Source organism: Prionailurus viverrinus, chromosome D3, assembly GCF_022837055.1.
Source record: "Prionailurus viverrinus isolate Anna chromosome D3, UM_Priviv_1.0, whole genome shotgun sequence".
NCBI classification, from domain to species: domain Eukaryota; kingdom Metazoa; phylum Chordata; class Mammalia; order Carnivora; family Felidae; genus Prionailurus; species Prionailurus viverrinus.
In genome coordinates, this window is record NC_062572.1 from 10108548 (window position 1) to 10122961 (window position 14414).

The 14414-nt window shown below is 52.9% G+C and overlaps 1 protein-coding gene across 12 annotated transcripts in view; it reads right to left on the reverse strand.

Moving 5' to 3' along the window:
- The window catches only part of HECTD4 (HECT domain E3 ubiquitin protein ligase 4), a 192062-nt gene that overhangs the window by 9071 nt on the left and 168577 nt on the right, over positions 1-14414 (reverse strand). For 11 of the 12 annotated variants that reach the window (XR_007145911.1, XR_007145912.1, XR_007145913.1 and 8 more), the window contains 9 exons: positions 10532-11838; positions 9351-9558; positions 6910-7133; positions 6671-6822; positions 5224-5330; positions 4627-4750; positions 2197-2387; positions 1004-1150; positions 317-436 (listed from right to left, as the gene is read on the reverse strand). Coding sequence is in view for 9 of the 12 variants with exons in the window: in XM_047828361.1 (XP_047684317.1) it covers positions 317-436; positions 1004-1150; positions 2197-2387; positions 4627-4750; positions 5224-5330; positions 6671-6822; positions 6910-7133; positions 9351-9558; positions 10532-11838 (2580 nt within the window). In the remaining 3 variants the exon portion in view is untranslated. The remainder of the gene's footprint in view (positions 1-316; positions 437-1003; positions 1151-2196; positions 2388-4626; positions 4751-5223; positions 5331-6670; positions 6823-6909; positions 7134-9350; positions 9559-10531; positions 11839-14414) is intronic. The other variant, XM_047828355.1, reaches the window with a different exon arrangement.

Here is a 14414-nt window from a genome sequence, read left to right on the forward strand (position 1 = left end):
GAGTTAAGCGTACACATCCCAGCCTCCCCTGCAGTTAGGTGTGGCCACGTGGCAGGCCTCCCGGGAGATGGGAAGCCAAGGCGAGCCTCCAGGAAGTGGAGAGCTCCTCCCCTCGCTCTTGCTGCCAGGAAGGCAGGCTCACTAGGGGACCCTGAAGGTGGGAGTCACACACTGGGACACTAGAGGAGAAAGACGAAGCAGCCAGATGGATATCTGGACTCCCTTCTTCTAGAGGCTTCTTTTCTGTGCAAATCAACTAAATCCTTTGTTCGATCACAGCTATGTTGTATTTTCTGGTCTGTACAGCTAACTTTACCTCCCACGATTTCCAGGGGGTCCAACGTGATCTCTGGAGCTGCATGGTCAGCTGTCCTCTGTGCGGTGGCGTTTAGCACCCGATTCATGACCGTCACCTTTGTGTCGTAAAAGATGAGCCCTGCGGGGAGGAATGTGTGAGAGAGGCTGGGATGGGGCTGCTCATCTTCCTTCCCTGTGGCCTCTGAGGCCCGGTGGAGGACATGCTGTCCCCTTTGGGTCTGTCTAGTCTCTCCTGGGATGCCCTTCAGGCCCCTGAGGCACTCAGGTGTCATAGTCCTGACCTTCCGGGAGGCAAGTTCATAGTATCTGCTCAAATGGTAACGCACGAACCTTGACTCTGTTGTGCCCAGGAACACCTAGTTGGCAGATAGTGAATCAGAGCCTTATGTATTTCTAAATAACCCAAAAACTTTTTGTTTTTAAGCTTTATTCACTTAAGTAACCTCTATCTTCAGCACAGGGCTTGAACTCACGACCCTGAGATCAGGAGCCGCGAGGTCTTCAAACTGAGCCAGTCAGGAACCCTTGAAAACTTTAGAAAATTTAATTTTTCAGAGCATAGCTGAAGCAACCGCTCTTGGCTGGGAGCGCTGTTCCTGGGGACACACGTAGGTCACATGTAAAGGAGAAGGGTCATCCCAGGCAGTTGCTGGGTCTGGCCGCGGCAGCGGGCGCAGGCACTGACCTTTGGCCTCCTTCAGCAGGGCGGCGATGCTGTGGGCAAACATGGGGGTCTGGCGCAGCTCCACCAGAGGCAGAAAGAAGGTCTCCAGCGTGGTGTTCAGGGACTGGAGCAAGGCGAACCGCAGGCGCAGGCTCTCGACGGGCACGTCTGTAGGGCACGGGGGGGCGGTCAGGCCGAGACTCTCGGTCACGAACAGACTCAAGTGGCCCCCATCGTTCGAAGTGGCCATCAGGAGTGGGCACTTAGGGGGGACCGGGAGGCTCCCGCAGGGGATCTCATCCCCGACACCCAGAGACGCTCAGCAAGTGGGGCCCTCAATCTGCCGGAGCCTGTGCCGAGCAGAAGCAAAGGCGGGAGGCCCCGCCTGGCCAGAAGGGAGGCTTGGGGGTTCAGGGAATCCGAGGGCGCCCCCTCCCACCTTGGCCTATCTTTGGGGCCCTGCAGAGCTGCTGTTTTTAATTTTCAACTTCAAAATAATGAGACTTCTAGGAAGCCACAAAAATAGTACAGAGTCCCGGGTACCTTTCATCTGCTTTCCCCCAAAAGCGACACATGTCAAGACCTGGACACGGAGATACTGGCACACTGTCTTACTTGTTCATGCTCACGTCCGTCTCCTCTCCAGCTGGGAGAGATGGACATCGGGACCACGTCTGGCCCACGTTTACCTTGGAAGTATCAGGAAGAGAGCAAAGGCCCAGGCCGTGTGGCTGAGCAAGAGTGGGCAGACTCAAAACCGCCTGTGGCACACACGTGCACAGGCACAGAAACAAGCCCAGCGGTCACCTTCCACGGACGGATTTATGGAGAACGTCTGTGGGTGCATTTGTGGGTGCACACGCACTCCTAGCTTTTAGTAAAGACACGCCGCGAGCGCTCTCCTAATGGATAATGCTTCTAACGCGCGGCCAACTCTGAGCCCCGCCCCCTCGCCACCGACTCCAGCAGGGCATCCACCGTGACCTCTGGGCAGAGGCCTGGGTGCGGTGATGGGGCGTGGTCTCCCAGCAGCACCCGCGGCTTCCTTGCAACGAGCACACAGTGAGGCCTTGTAAACTTTTAGCTCGGCCACAGTCGCAGCTTCGTGCCTTTCTCTCCCTCTTCTTTGCCCACGTGGCTCACGGCAGGCGCGCCTACCCCGGCGGCGGCACAGGGGACGGTCCCCGAAAGCCAGACCCCCGGGACCCACATACTCAGGAGACAGGCCACTCTGGGGTCGGCAGCGTCTGCGGGGTCCAGATACACCTCGTGGGGATGGAGCCTCGCGGGCGTGATGGCAAGATGGCGGCACAGCCGGTTGATGTACTGCACGAGCGCCACGTCCATCTCCAGCGTCCACTTCCTTGAGGCCTTGTGCGCGTGTCGGACATCGATGCAGGCACACCTGGGGCCGGGGGAGAAGGGCGAGGTGGGGCGGGGCCGCCGGGGACACCGGGGACGACGCCTCCCTCCTCCGGACGCCGGTCGAGACCCAGCGGGAGGAGGGAGCAGAGCAGGCCGTAGGGGCCTAGGGGCCTGAAGGGCACATCCCTCCTGGGGTTTGGCGACGGGCACCCCCAGGTGCTCCCTCCTGCGCGGGGCGAGGGTGCCTGGCTAGGGCTGGGGCTCGGGAGCCCTTGGGCTCAAATCTCGGCCACTTGGCGACCCGGGCCACAAAGAAGCCTGCTTTCTCGGCTTCCTCACCTATAGGATGGAGCCATAGCGGCGGCGCTGGCCTCATGAGAGCTCGCTGAGGGTGCGCACGGCCAGGGCCCGAGAAGCCACCGGCCGCCGGCCTCACTGAAGCCTTTACCCTCGGCCAGCGGCCCCGTCCCAGGGCTGGCGCCGGGAGCTACGCCAACAGGCAAAGGTGTGTTTGTGAGGGCAGCGCTCTAACTGCAGCCACATCACACACGACGCAAGTGCCCACGGCTCCGGGACCGCGGAGTCCTCTCCTGCGGTGACACTGAATGACGAGGAAGAACGAAAAAGGCAGACGTCTGGTCTGATCCCACTTCTGTAGCACTGAAAAACTCTACCCCCAGAAAATGTTGGGAGACACGTTTACAGAAGCCCCCTGGGCACCGAATCACAGGCCCTCTCCCCTGTGCCTGCCTATACTGCATGGGCTTTTTATTACGCGTGCACGTCCTTAACCTACAAACGTTCAGCTGCTCACCCGAGAGAGGCAGGCAGGCTGGTGGGTGGATGGCTGCCTCAGCTCCAGAGCTCGCAGCACCTCAACTGGGGCACGTGCCGCACAGGGTGCATCCTGCCAGGAGGGCCTTCCTCGGGGCAATGGCAGAACCTCTCCGGACAGGCCTCCTCCCTCCTACCCAAGCAGCGCTTAGAGAGCGAGCTTCCTCTGTGGGGATCCCCTCACAGCCCCCCCACACTGGCTGCCCTTGGGCCCGGTGTCAGAAGGGGCTCAGGGCACAGGTGGCCCCGTGACACGCCGGAACGAGCCCTTTAGCTGCAACAAACACGTCACTTGGAAATCCGTTTGTAGTCCAATTTGCACCCTTCCCACTTCAAGTGCACTTTCTAGTCCAAAACAGGTGATTCTACTTTTCAAAAGCCCCAGAGTTCTCTCCCCTACTGGCTTAGTAAGAAACTCGTTCCTGCCACCATGATGCAGGCCCATCCAGGGATGGACCCGGAGCCTTCCGTGAAGGAACAAAATGGCGGAACCAAGCAGCAAATGGCTTCTGAATCCTGAAGGTGGCTTTTTAAGAGGCATGCTCGAGGCAGCCATTCTTTCCCTGACGCCGGGCACACCTTGCTTTGAGCGCCAGGGGTGAGCGCTGGAGTAGGGTAGGCAGGTGTCTTCCAGTTTGCAGACGTCACGCCTGCCTGGGACTCCCTTGTGGCTAGAAAGGGGAAACCATCCTTGTCTGGCCCTGGGGACCTGGCGGGCAGTGACCTTGCTGCGCTCCTGCCTGGGAGGGAGAGAGAGTGGGCAACGGAGACTCGGAGACAACGCGGGACTCTGAGGAACAAAGGGTCTTTGGAAAGAGAAATCATTCCTGTTAGGGGCTGAAGCGTATCTCCCCCCCACCCCTTTCCTAATGAAGTTAAAGGAGGTCATAAGGGCGGGGCCCAGACCAGCAGACTGGTGTCCTCATCAGAAGCGGGCAGGCAGCGGCCCGTGTGCGCGCAGTGAGAAGGTGACCTTCTGTCCATAAGGCAAGGACAGAACTCAGGAAAAACCAACCCTGTTGAGCCCTTGACTTCCAGAACTGTGAGAAAATGAATTTATTGTTTAGAACAGAGTCTGTTTCCAAACAGGTTCTAACACTCACTTTAATAATTATGAAAAATTTGAAAATAACTCAGTAGGCATTAAGAAAGGCAGACAGAATGGTTCCCTGGAAGGATTTTCTTGGGAATACATCCGGTGGCTGAAAACGATTTTTTTTTTTAAGAGAGAGATAGCACGAGAGCAGGGTGGGGGAGGGAGAGAGAAGAGCGAGAATCCCAAGCAGGCTTCACACTGAGCGTGGGGGGCTCGAACCCATATCCTTAGGATCATGACCTGGGCCAAAATCAGGAGTTGGACACTGAACTGACAGAGCCATCCAGGTGCTCCCCACAAAAAAATTTTATACAAGGTATCAACTGGGTTGAGAGACATAACTTCTTACCTCTCAAAGTGAAGGTCATAACCACAGGATAAAATCGCCCTCCAGACGCTACGGATGTCTTGCTTGGCTCGGTCAATGACAAACTTGTGAAATCCTTCCAAGGTCAGATACTTCTCCTCAGGGACTGATGGAGAAGCATTCAGACTGTTAGGAGTTTGGTAGAACCTCCCACTGCAGGGGCCTCACTACATGCCCTCAGACGTCTCTGGCAGGGCCCGATCCACGTAGTGCCCACCTCCCGCCCCTCCAGGGTCCGTCACCGACCTGGCACAACCTGCGACCTCATGAGGTCAGCGAGCCACAGCCTGACTCTTCTCCAGCTCTGCTTGGGCCTTTATGAAGCTCAAGTTCTAATACCCAGTAAGTGCCTTCTGGAAGCGAATTTCTAAGCAGATCTCCAGATCTTTACTTTCAATCACCATCATCTACTCTTCACCTTGGATACATGGTATTTTGGGAGCTGCTATGCTGGCCTCCGTAAATTCACAAAGATGGCATTGAGGCCCTGCCTCACCTAAACCCCAAGGGAGCCCAGCCAGTCAGACAAATGCTGGGTCTAGGGGCCTACCAGTCTCCAGGCCCAAGTTACTCATTCACCTTCTTGTTTTTTGGTGGGCGACTTCTCTGGGTCCTTCTCATCTGGCTTGCTTTTTTCTGGAGACTTTGGCTTCACAGTTGGCTTCTTCTCACTTAAGGCAGTCCTGCTATAGACCAAAGCACTGCAATCAGAATCCCTGTGCCTACACCTTGTCCTGACAGAGGACATGCAGAGCCTCACACACGCATTAGTTCAACCCCCCCCCCCCCCCCCCGGCATCCCCCACGGCCTGCAGTTCCCACAGGGCTGGGCTCAAGACCAGCCCTGTTCTCACCAAGGGGTTTACTGAGCAAATTAGGACAAAATGATCCCTTAACTATGAAAAACCTGAAAGAGATGCTTTTTGAATGTTCCTTCTACATACTTTTGAGCTGCACAAAGAAGCAGTCACTAGTCAGATGTAGCCAAAGTTTAAATTAAAATAAAATATCATACTGGCCACATTTCAAGCGCTCAGTGGCCATCTGTGGCTAGTGGCTACCGCATTCAACAGCACAGACAGGGAAACAGCACAGATTTCCATCACAGAAAAGTCTATTGTACGGTTCTGGTTTGTAAGCACCACTTATATATAATTAATTAATGAAAGGACAGTTGATTTTTCTGATCCTTTAAACAATTCCTCAAGAGACTCCTGCCAGGTCACACTTTGCTATCGAAGATTCAGTTTTGAGTTCCTGAGAGTCATCTGCCTATGTCTTTAGAAAATTCTGTTAATTATGTGTGCACACCCACACACGAAATACTATGGCGCTATAAAAAAAAAAAAAAAAAGGGCACGAAGTTATTTTTGTGTTGATACGGGGTCATCCCCAAGATTAGTAGTAAATGGAAACAGCAAGAGGTAGGCCCTGTGTACAGTATGTACATGTGCTTGTGTGTACACAGGAGAGTTCTGGAAGGCTCTGGAAGTAACACTGGCAATCTCATGGAGGGCGGCAGGAAGGCTTGGATGGAGAAGAGGTGTCGCTTTTGACTGCATATGCTGTTGAATTTTGTACTACTTTAAAATTTAAGAAAATAATACATATGCACCAATAAAAGGTTATACACTTAACTGTTAAAAGCACGTAGCTATATATGAAGTAACGATATGTTCTTAATATGCACTTTACAGTTTTTCTGTATGACCTATACATTCTTTGTGTGGTTAAAAGAAGTCAGATTTTTTTTTTTTTTAAACAATTCTGTACATTTTGGATGTCGTTATTACTTCAGACCGGCCTGCTTTCCAGCCTGCATGGTCCAGATTTTACTACACTTATGGGTAAAACGGAACACTGTGTCTCTGAATGGACGAAGCCGGGGACCAAGACGGCGCAGCAGCAAAGAAGAGCCAGGGTGTCTGCACCTCTGGGGCGTAAGGAGAGCCTTGCGGGGAAACTGTCAGGGCGGCGGCCCCGTGTCCCCTGGCGGACGCACACGCCGGGCCCCTCGGACGCGCACCTGACACTGTTGAGCACAGCCTTGTCCTTGGCGGGCGGCTTGGTGATGGGCCGCTTGGTGCTCACCACCTTCACGGGGTGCTGCTCCTTCCCGCCCTTGCTGTACTTGCTCTTGTCGAACTTGGGCTTGGGCACGCCATATTTCCTCAGGATCTGTGGGCACCAGAGGGAGGGAGGGTCCTCGGGCTCAGCCCAAGGCGCACCTGAGGCCCGGCACGCGGGGCGGGGCAGGGCATCTACCTGCGTGAGCTGGTCTTCCAGCACCTTTTTTGGAGGCCGGACGTTGGTGAAGAAGAGGTGGAGGAGGTTGCCTGGGGTCTGGGAGTTGATCTGCTCCTTGCTAAGATAAATGTCCGACACTTTGATGGGCTTTGCCGGTGTCAGGCTCAGCATCTGTTCCGAATGGGCACAGCTCTTAAATATCTCCGTCAGCACCTCCCTGGCACCGGGCACCAGCTTCTCACCTGTTACAAAACAGGGGAGGACGAAACAATTCTGCCGTGAACGTGCTACGTCAGGAGGAGCCTTGCAGCATTTTCTCAGAAACAGCTCATCTTGGAACGTGGGTAATAGACGTTTAGTGGCAGTGAGGAGCAGGCCACCAAAACCTGGTTTCCCCTTCGTGGGCACACACCCCAGCCGCACTCCCGGCCCGCCCGGCTGCTGGGTGTGGTCCTGGGACAGGAGACGGGAGCAATCCTGGGCCAGTCTGCCCTCCTCTGCGCTCATCCCCTCCACCGGCTGCACGGACACGACAACCCCCTGGGACTCGGACCTCAGCACTCACCCTGGATTCTTCCATGTGCAAGAAACACACTTCCACTGGGTTTGAGCCACTGTCCTCTCAGGGCTACTTAGCGCAGCAGTTTAATCTACCTTAGCTTCAACCACACGTTTGTGACGGGCAGTCCCGAAGGAACAAGAGAGTACAGAGTCTGCAAGTGCTTTTAGTGCAAAGCGCAAGCTGTCGAGCACATCTCGCATTATTAGTGTGCTTCAAGACTTGAGCAAGTGGGAAAAGAAAGTTCTCTTAGATATAAGAAGATTGTCCATGAGCACACAAAAAAAAGTTGGGTGCTTAACCGACTGAGTCACCCAGGCGCCCCTAAAATAAACCAACTTAAAAAAAAATTTTTTTTAATTTTACCAGTTTGTTCGTTGTGGATACTTTGCATTAACTTTGACTTCTATAAATACAGACCCAAAATATTATTTACCTGGATTACAGAGATTTTTGGAGCCCATTAAATTTTGTGCCCAAGACCTCACTTCCCTCACCCTGGTCCCAGCTCTGAGGCAATATTTTCAAATTTTATGACTGGGGCAACAACAAAGCCCATATTTGGTATCATATTTTTGTACTCGTGGAACATGAAACAAATTCTGTAATACTACTATGAAATTTCAAATATTCAAGATTTAGAAAAAAAAGGACATGGATGAAAAATGTCGAGCAAGACTAGGAAAAAAAAAAAAAAAAAAAGACCACACAAAAGACTGTAATCCTAACAAGAAAAGAACCACTGTTTCTAAGCGAGGCGAGCCGTCGGCCTCAGACGGGAGTCTGCTGCTAGACTCTGCTCAGCGGGGCCTCGGGGCCCACGTCCTGGATGAACACTCCGTATCACACAAAAGAAGCGGGGAAGCCACAGAGGGTCCACCCCAAAGAGTCGTCAGAATGACAAAGTGGGACTTGGTGAACAAGGAGCTGGAACTGTTTCTTCCCCAAGAATTAGAGCAGAGGTGGAGACATTTACTGTCCTCAAGCAAACGACCAAACGATCACCAGACATGTGCTTGGTATGTTCCAGCTCCACAGGACGGAACAAAATAAATACATCTGAACTTGAACAGAGGGAAGCCTGGCTAGGTAAAAAGCAAAATGGGACTCGAATGCAAGTCCACTCTCGAGCCCGAAGAGAGTCGTGGCACAGCCGCTCCCGGCAGTCTCCTGGCTGGAACGCAGCAGCGCCCCGATGGCCCTCAGCACCCTGACAGCTGCCGTGAGCTGGGCAAAGAACCTCTTGTCCCAAATCCATGACACCCTCCACATCATTTCTCAAATCACCAACCCCTAGAGGTGCCCCCCAAAGTTCCTTTCTCAGGTAAGAGGTTAAAAATAGGGGATATTGAGGGGCACCTGGGTGGTTCAGTCAGTTGAGCGTCCGACTTTGGCTCAGGTCACGATCTCACAGTTCGTGAGTTCAAGCTGTGCTGACAGCTCGGAGCCTGGAGCCTGTTTTAGGTTCTGTGTCTCCCTCTCTCTCTGCCCCTCTCCTGCTCACGTTCTCTCTCTTTCAAAAATAAACCAACATTGGGGCGCCTGGGTGGCTCAGTCAGTCAAGTGTCCGACTTTGGCTCAGGTCACGATCTCGCGGTTCGTGAGTTCAAGCCCCATGTTGGGCTCTGTGCTGAGAGCTCAGAGCCTGGAGCCTGCTTCAGATTCTGTGTCCCCCTCTCTTTCCGCCCCACCCCTGCTTGTACTCTGTCTCTCTCTTTCAGAAATGAACAAACAAAAAAAATTTAAAAAAATAACCATCAAAAAAATTGGGAATATTAGGAAAAAAACAGGGGATATTGGGTACAAAGAAGGGAGGAGAGGACTTTTGCTCATTTTTTCCTGTAAATTTAAAACTGCTCAAAAAACAGTCTATTCATTAAGAAAAAAATCCATAACCCACCTTTAATTGATTTATCATTGAAATAATCTTCTAGCCCTGGGCTCCCCTGAGTATCAAACAGACTCTGATTTACTACAGATACAGTGAGAATCTCCTCCGTTGACATCTCCATCAATTCATCTTCACCGTCCAAACTTGACAAACCGATCAAGTCATTGTTGTTAAATAAACTTGCTCGAATTTTCTCAATCTTGGCTCGGGATCTTATCTGTGCGAACAAAGAAAAGGGTCAGCATTGGAGGAGAGGAATGAATGGCCTTGTTTTCCTTCCTGCCTTTCCCTGAAACCTTGTCCTCGTCTTCAGTGCCGTGAGTGCGGTCTGACCCTGCTAGCTGGCCTCCTCCTGGTAAGGTCTCCGCCACATGCCAATAGCACTAACTTGGAAGGGAACATCTCAAGTGGAAATCTCTGTCGCTACTCCCTGGCCAGGTCTGTGGCTTTACTCTGATGCCCAGGGAGCTAAAGTCCATGCTCGGCTCGGAAAAAGCCCCCAGGCAGAGGGTGCATAGATTAAGAGAAGCGATTCCAGGGAAGAAGCCAACCACCATGTTCTTGAGCTTTCCTGTCAGAGCTCCCTGGAAGAGGAAGGTGAGGCACGTTTCCTTCTGAGGGCCTTCCTCTCCGTGTCCAGGGAGGCGAGGACAGTTTTACTCTGAGCCTGGGTCCCCTTACACAAGGGTGCAGGAAGACACAGGAGGTGGGATTTCTAGACAAGGAGGCCCAAGAAGCAGATGGGATCTTGACGTGTAAATGTGACCTGGAAATTCTCACGCTCATCAGTAAAGATCCCTCCCGCCAATGGCAACATTTACAACGACCCAAGGCCACTCAAAGCTATACCGGCAGGCCTGAGCTGGATCGCGCTTGATGAAGCCCATCCGCTAGGAAAGGCAGACCCCTCAGACCCCTCTGCCTCCCTCCCACACTCAGCAAGAACTGCAGGACTTCATGAGATCAGACTTGACATCACTCACAGAGATGTGACCTCAAACACAGATAATCAACATAGTAAGTCACTGCGGTTTCCAAGAGCCGCTTCAGGGAGCTCCCCAAGTGCCCCCGGGTCACCTGGCAGTTAATCCCTTGGAAAGGACATTGGAGGGTTTAAAGAGGCTTGGGGGGGGCGGGGTGGTTCAAGCCGCTCATGATTTCAGTGGTTGCCGAAGCATGAGCGCCGTTACCTCCACAACCGCGAAGCCTTTGATGGGGCGTGCTGCGAGGGGCTGGTTGTCCAGGGACGTGACCGTGTACGCGGAGCCCATGTCCGACACAGAGGCCGTCTCTGCGTTGTCCAGTGGCTCCGCCAGGCTGCCCAGGCTGCCCAGACTGCCAGTGCTGCACAGGGAAATGTCTAGACTCTCCTGGCTGGACACCACGTGGGGCTCCAATACGCCAGGAGGGATGGGCGGCTCAGGGCCTGAGGGCAGCGGATCCACGGAGAGGTCACTGACTGTCTGCGAGATGCCCTGGGAGCTGCAGGTGGAGGCCTGGCTGGTGGAAGCGGACGCGCTCACGCTCATGGCAGGGGTCAGGCTGCTGGACGTGCTGACCTCCAGGCTGTCTGTGCTGGGGAAGCCGAGGGTCTTCTCCGCCTCGGCTTTTCCATCGCCGCCCTCGGCCTTGTCCTTCGGCTTCCTGGGGTCTTCGTCCTGCAGGGGGATGTAGATCTCGTCTTTGAAGACCCCGCCGTGGGCATTGCAGGCCTTGCGGATGGCACCTCTGACGATGCCCTCGTCCAGGTGGGTGGGGATCCCAGAGATGACCAGCAGGCGGCTGTGGGCGGTGGGGCCCACCAGCGCCTGGCAGGCGTCGGCGATGGCGTCGCTCGTCACGCCCAGGCCCTGCGGGTCCTTCCTGGTGAGGTGCCGGAGAATGATGAGCAGGGTGAGGGCTCGATGAAACCACAGCATGTCCTCGGGCTTGCTGCCCCCGATGCTGAGCATGGCGGAGTCGGACTCCACTGAGCGCGAGGACTGGCGCTTCCCAGAGGAGGAGGCCTTTTCCCGCTTCATCTTGACTTTTTTCCTCTTAGACAGGAGGCTGGGGCTCTGTGGCGTCTGTCCCGGGGAGGAGGACGAGGAGGACGAGGAGTCGCTGAGATTGGGGGCGGTCGTTGAGGGCACCCCACTGGCCGTGACACTCATGTTCGTGGGCAGGGTCACTTCAGCCACCGCCAGGCAGCCTTCCATGAGCGCGTGAAAGTAGGTGGAGAACCTGCCGTGGTCCGCGGCCGCCACCGCCCCGGAGCCTCCGCAGGTGCCGCCCGAGACCCAGCTCTGGGTCTCCTCGTCATAGAGCTTATGGAGCTCCGACTGCAGGGCCATCAGCATGGCCAGACAGGGGTTCAGCTGGAGGGCGATGGACGAGGACAGGCCAGCAGGGTGCTTCCTCTGCTCCAGGGCGTGCACCGTGCGCAGCAGCTCCGCCAGGAGATGGAAAACAAGCTCCTTCACACAGGCCGCCATGTCCGTGGTCCACAGGAAGTTTCCTGAGGCAAATATAAAACAGTAACAGCAGCGGTCACTTGTACGGCCCCGATTCTGTACTAGGGACTGTTCCCGGCCACGTGACGCACTCCGCCCTCCCGGCAACCTCGAGAGAGGCAGGACCTACGCTACTCACCCCCATCTCACACATGAAGCAGAAGCAGAGGCTCCAAGAGCTGAAGCCTGGCCGGCTGGCCCCAGAGCCTGCGGCCTTAACCCCCGTGCCACACGATCGTGCAGAGCCGGCGTCTATGGCTCACACCAAAAAAAAGTCATTTTCTTTCTCATAAGGTTATCAAGCGAATTAGTGACAGGTCACGAGAACAGGACTTCCCAAACCATGAGACGCTCACTCTGGGGGGCACACAATCCAATTTTATCAGCTAGCACAGAAATCCACACTGACAAAGTATCCTAACTCCTCTTCCAGCCCTGGTTTTTTCTTTTCTTTTTTTTTTTTTTTTTAAATTTTTTTTTTTCAACGTTTATTTATTTTTGGGACAGAGAGAGACAGAGCATGAACGGGGGAGGGGCAGAGAGAGAGGGAGACACAGAATCGTAAACAGGCTCCAGGCTCTGAGCCATCAGCCCAGAGCCTGACGCGGGGCTCGAACTCACGGACCGCGAGATCGTGACCTGGCTGAAGTCGGACGCTTAACCGACTGCGCCACCCAGGCGCCCCAGCCCTGGTTTTTTCAACAAGAAAGCCTTACTGTGAGCTGATGTATATATCATATATATATATCATATATATCCTTGACAGACAGTGGGCCACAGACCCAGAGCCTCTGACAGGCAGCAACAGTCAGAATTTCCTAACAGTAACCATTTTTATCTTTAACCTTCTGGTTATAGCAAGAGATACTAATTTTCCACTTAAAGTAGCAACATAAAACTCCCCTTAAAGTTTAAAAAAAAAAGGAAAGAGCTGATTGCCAGAAAAATCAATAAACGCTGACAAACATGATTCACAGACATGGTGGAAATCACATAAAGAAGGCATGACAAGGACTGAAGTTCAGGAAATTTGTCTAGGACAAGATGGGTCACAGGTTTCTATCAAGATCCCTTTGAGCCAGATGTGTATCTTAAATTCACACACTCATGCTGTGGGCACGGAGCCCGAAGGGCCAGGTCAGCTGACTTATCAAGAGTCTCCAATCAGGCTCAGCACCTATAAGGGGAGGGGATTAAACTGCCTGATCTCTTAGGGGAGATGCTATTTTGTAACTATTTTAAGTTTGTTTATATATTTTTGAGAGGGAGGGCACAAGCTGGGGACAGGCAGAGAGAGAGGGAGAGAAAAGAATCTCTGCACTCACGGCGCAGAGCCCAACGCAGGGTTTGAACTCATGAACTGTGAGATTATGACCTGAGCCAAAATCAGGAGTTGGACCCTTAACCGACTGAGCCACCCAGGCATCCATTTCGTAAACTTTAATTGGAAATGAACTCAGGGTTGTCATGCCATGTGGGCACTCATGAAGCCATTCAAGAGAACAAAGGTCACCCTCAGATGCTCATGTGACCTCCTTCCATTGTCCTTCCTCTGCTGTTTGCCATTTATATAAGAGGACAGTGTTGGAGAGAATTCTTCTCTGCCAAGACTGCAAATGGCCAGTGAGTGGAGGCTGGTCACAGACATTTCCTTCCTACAGTGGTTCCCCACTCACCTTCCCTGATCCCTCACCCAGTGTATTTTAAAGAATTTGATTTCATTGCCAACATATAAAAACTGGAAAATTCACATCAACATCTGCATTACCGGTTTTTGAAATAATGCAGCAATGAGTGGCAGGGCTCAGTGATTGTCTGATGGAACATGAGGTGCCCGGGCCCACTTTCCTTCTATTTCCCCCATTTACATCATCTGTCTGACCCCTGAGGGCATTTAAGTCTGCAATATCATTTCCCGTCCAACATTTTATGATAAAAAAATTTCAAATACATGGGGAGGCTGAACTACTTACACAGTGAATGCCCGTACGCCCACCACCTGGGTTCTCCCATTACCATTTTGCTAAATTTGCTCTTATGTACCTTTCTACCTATCTATTCATCCAGAAACTTATCTTAGGATTTGATTATTTCAAATTAAGTTGCAAACATCAGTCTGTTTTATCCCTGAACACTTAAGCAGCCATATCATTAATGAAGTTCAATATTTATTTAGAGGTAAATAAATTGAGGTAAAATTTGAGGTAAATTTACACATGGTAAAATGTAAAACTCTAAAGTTTACCATTCTATGAGTTTTGCCAAAATGCAACCCCCCCTTTAAAAAAACGTTTTTTCATGTTTATTTATTTTTGAGAGAGAGAGACACGGAGCACAAGCAGGGGAGGGGCAGAGAGAGAGACACACACAGAATCCGAAGCAGACTCCAGGCTCCGAGCTGTCAGCACAGAGCCCCTGATGCGGGGCTCAAACTCATGGACCGTGAGATCATGACCTGAGCCAAAGTCGAATGCTTAAGTGAGCCACCCAGGCGCCCCAAAATGCAACCCCTTTTCAACCTTTCTGGAACTAGGAAGTCATGATGTTTGATTTTGCAATGTCATTCACTTCCATACCACCT